This window comes from Artemia franciscana, chromosome 5 (assembly GCF_032884065.1).
Source record: "Artemia franciscana chromosome 5, ASM3288406v1, whole genome shotgun sequence".
Classification (NCBI taxonomy): Eukaryota; Metazoa; Arthropoda; class Branchiopoda; order Anostraca; family Artemiidae; genus Artemia; species Artemia franciscana.
Window position 1 is genome coordinate 33,766,139 of NC_088867.1, and position 3,780 is coordinate 33,769,918.

General features: G+C 38.1%; 1 protein-coding gene across 3 annotated transcripts in view; it reads left to right on the forward strand.

Moving 5' to 3' along the window:
• Nucleotides 1–2,592, forward strand: part of LOC136027302 (protein AATF-like) — a 31,266-nt gene extending 28,674 nt beyond the window's left edge. For all 3 annotated transcript variants that reach the window (XM_065704411.1, XM_065704410.1, XM_065704412.1), the window contains exons 9-10: nt 1,334–1,479; nt 2,372–2,592. In XM_065704411.1, coding sequence (XP_065560483.1) covers nt 1,334–1,479; nt 2,372–2,576 — 351 coding nt within the window. In that variant the 3' untranslated portion in view covers nt 2,577–2,592. The remainder of the gene's footprint in view (nt 1–1,333; nt 1,480–2,371) is intronic.
• The last annotated feature ends 1,188 nt before the right edge of the window (nt 2,593–3,780 follow it).

A 3,780-nucleotide genomic window follows, 5' to 3' on the forward strand; every position in this document is an offset into this window, starting at 1 on the left:
GAAAACCGTATTTTACATCAGACAATGACCAGCGTGACTGAAAGTGCTGGTAGAGAGCCTTATTACGAATACTTTTACATCTATTTCGTTAGCAGGGCAGGGGGCTGATCGGGTGGTAGGATCCTAAGGTAATAGGGTCACTAGCTGTCTTTGGCGCAGGGACTACATGAACACCTCTGCAGACTTTTTGGGACGGTCCTACTGTAAAGTATTTACAGAGCAGAGGTGTGAAGACCGGTGAGTTCTTGAGCACTTATTTTTGGGATGATATTGGATACCCTGTTGGGTCCTGAAGCCTTTGGTGATAGCCTACTGAACGAACGTCCTAAACCCCTTTCTGCTTGTTATATTTACACAGTTGGTTTTTTACATGTGTTCGTTGCAGAAAGTGCAGACGGAAGTGAAGACGGATTATTGTTTTTCCTAAAATCCTCGGTCTTTCCCTGGCCAAACTGCATAATCGCCCTTTCGATTTGAATTAATAAAACTGAGATGAGGTTAGATGAGGGTAAAGGCTCCTGATGGTTTCACCACCGCCGCTCTGCTGTGGCCCCTTTTAGTTTTCTTCAAGTGTGTGTCTGTAATCGGTTTAGGACGCGGTTACATTAATTGACCAGTTTCGAGCTCTAATGAAAGCATCCTAATCCTTGTCTTATTTCGTGAAACGCCATTTCTGGCTAGCCTTTCTTCTGACTCTGACTCACGATCGGTTTTGAACCGCGGCTTGTCACGAGAAGAGATGTATGCTGTTTTAAATAAGAAAAAATGGTCAATAACCTCTGTAATCATTTAAACCGTAAGTAATACTTGAGATTTTCAGGATTATACCTTCCACATCAGTTGTATGGCTTTTCAGTCAATGTCTGAGATGGATGTTAAAGTCTTCCTGGATAATTATCTCTTCTGTAGGAGTCTTTGTTTCAAATTCGTAGCAATCCTGTCAAATTTTCAACTCGTTTGACTGGTCGTGTATCAAACAATGCGCTCAATAAAAAATGTCGTCCAATCCTTATTTTTTGTGCTATAATGAAAGAAGGGTTAATATTGCTACGTCATGTTTGATGGACGAAGGTTGACAGATTGCTAAAGCTTGAGCCATTTGGCCATTCATCTGGGGTTAAATCAAAGCAGGTCGTCCTGGAATATGAGGGAGAGAGTAGGGGTCATGAGAAAGAGTTTAATTAAAATTCAGACTTCATGAGATGGGGCAAAGTTTGGGATTTGGACCACATAAGTAAATAATTGTGTAAAAAAAAAAAAAAATGAAAAGCAGTTCATCCTGAACATTTGGCTGGTGAATGTTTAGTTGTTAATTTCTTGATGTTTATTTCAGACCGCTGATGCTATTAATATTGAGAAAGTGGATGCAAATGGGTTTGATTCAGAAATTTTTGATGATGATGACTTTTATCACCAAATACTCCGAGAGTTTGTCGAACGAAAATCGTCAGACTCTTCTAGTGCTGCTGCACTAGGAAGGTATATTCAGCTTTTCTTTCTCTCTCTCTCTCTCTCTCTCTCTCTCTCTCTCTCTCTCTCTCTCTCTCTCTCTCTCTCTCTCTCTCTCTCTCTCTTCTCTCTGCTCTCTCTTCTCTCTCTCTCCTCTCTCTCTTTCTCTCTCTTTCTCTCCTCTCTCTCTCTTTCCTCTCTCTTTCTCTCTCTTTCTCTCTCTTTCTCTCTCGTCTCTCTCTCTCTCTCTCTCCTCTCTCTCTCTCTCTCTCTCTCTCTCTCTTCTCACTCTCTCTCTCTCTCTCTCTCTCTCTCTCTCTCTCGATCTCTCCTCTCTCTCTCTCTCGTCTCTCGATCGCCGTTTTCTTTATGTGATTTCAGTCAATTTGTCTTTAATGAGTTATATAAATTCTGTTACATCACAGAACATTAAACCATAGTGTGTAATTCCGTTTAAATTCTGTAAATTATGACTGTTAAAGAAATCTAGCATTTTAATAGTTTATTTTGTCCACTTTTTGTCCTTTCGCGGATGTTTAATGCAGTGTGATGATGTAATTTATATTTTGGGAGTTGACTTAAAATTGTACTTTGAATCAAAGTCCGAAGACAATAGATCTGAATCAACGTTGTTAGATTAAATGAATCCTCAGAATCAGTTTATATTTGAAGCAGCCTTTTGCTTTTACTAGCGTCCTGCTTTTTAGCTGCTCATTTTGTAATTGCTCCTGACCGAGTCTAGACTGGTATTTTCTTCTATGATAATAAATATTGGTACAAATTTATGGAGGAGAAGTCCAAAAAGTCATAAAATAAGCCTTCATATATCAAGGAAAACTTTGTAAAAACTCCTTGAAAATTACGCGTTGCTATTCGCTAAGACTCTCTGAACTTAAATATTGTAAGTTATCCTTTTTTTTAGGCAATTGCTGGAAATCCAAAAACTTCGGAGCAAAAGCAAACGGATGGTCGACACTAAAGCGAGCAAAGGTCGTCGCATTCGTTATGATGTTCATCAGAAACTTGTTAATTTTATGCCTCCCATCCAGAAGAATAGCATGTCTGATGAAATAGTCAATGATCTGTTTATGTCGTTGTTTGGAAAAAGTGTCAAATTTTCTCAGTAAACAAACATTTTATTAACCCTTGAGTTCATCATCTAATTTCTACCGAGGTACGGTGCCGTGAGTGTGATATTGCAATTTGTATTAGGTGACAAAATAATATTGTTAGGCCCCTATGCCCTCATTTTCACATAAGTGACCTTTTTGAAATTTTAATATTATTTCTCTTTAATTTCAATGCTTCAACACTGATCTAATCTATTGCTAAGTATATTTTTACTCTGTTAATATTCTCTCTTGGTTAACTGATTATGACACGTATTTGAAGAATCAGTCAATTTGCTAGGCTCTGAAACATGCATGCTACGGGTGACTTTAAATACACCTTGCTTGAAAAGCCAAGAGTAAATTTTGTACTTAAGTTTGAATAAATTTTGTACTTAAATTAAAGAGAAATAATAGTAAAATTTCAAAAAGGTCACTTATGCGATAATGAGGGCATAGGGGCCTAACAATGTTATTTCCAAATAACATTGGAAATCATAATTATTTCTACATAGGCTCATTGTATCATTTTTTCGCCTTGGTAGAGTCTAGAGAATCGAGAGTAAAGAGGTTTGGTATAGGAAAAGGGTCCTATTTTTGAAAGAAGAATGTTGGGCTTGATACCGTGACACATCCCTACTGGTCCCCCTACTATCCCTACTAGTTATAGCTGTTGTAAGCCCATAGCGCGAAAATCAGTGAGAGGTTTAGCTTGCAGAACCCATGGCCTGTCTCGACCGCGACACTATACACTTGTACCATCAGTAGCGGCACTATGCTACGTACACTGGCGGCACTAGGGAATTAATAAGCATTTTACTAGCAAGACTAATAGAAATAATAGTTACCGTTCCTGAATCAGCTAAAAATGGCAATTGTCGCGCTAGATTTTTTTTCGAAGATGTGTTTTTAAACATTTGGTTACGACTGGCCGGTGTTTGTTCTTACTATGTTGCAGCTATCTCTGCACGTCAACACGTTTTATACATGTTACATGTGGATTATATTATGGGGACGCCGTCTTATTAATAGTACAGAATGCAAATAAATTATCAGTAATTTATATGACAATAAATAGGATAAATCACCAGTCCTCTGTATGGATGCTCGCATGTCCTCTGTATGCTCACCGTGTATATGTGACAATGTGACTCGTACTTTGCACAGTATTTTGCTAAATTTAAATTTTTTATAGGTTTTTCAGATCTACTATGAGCCAAGT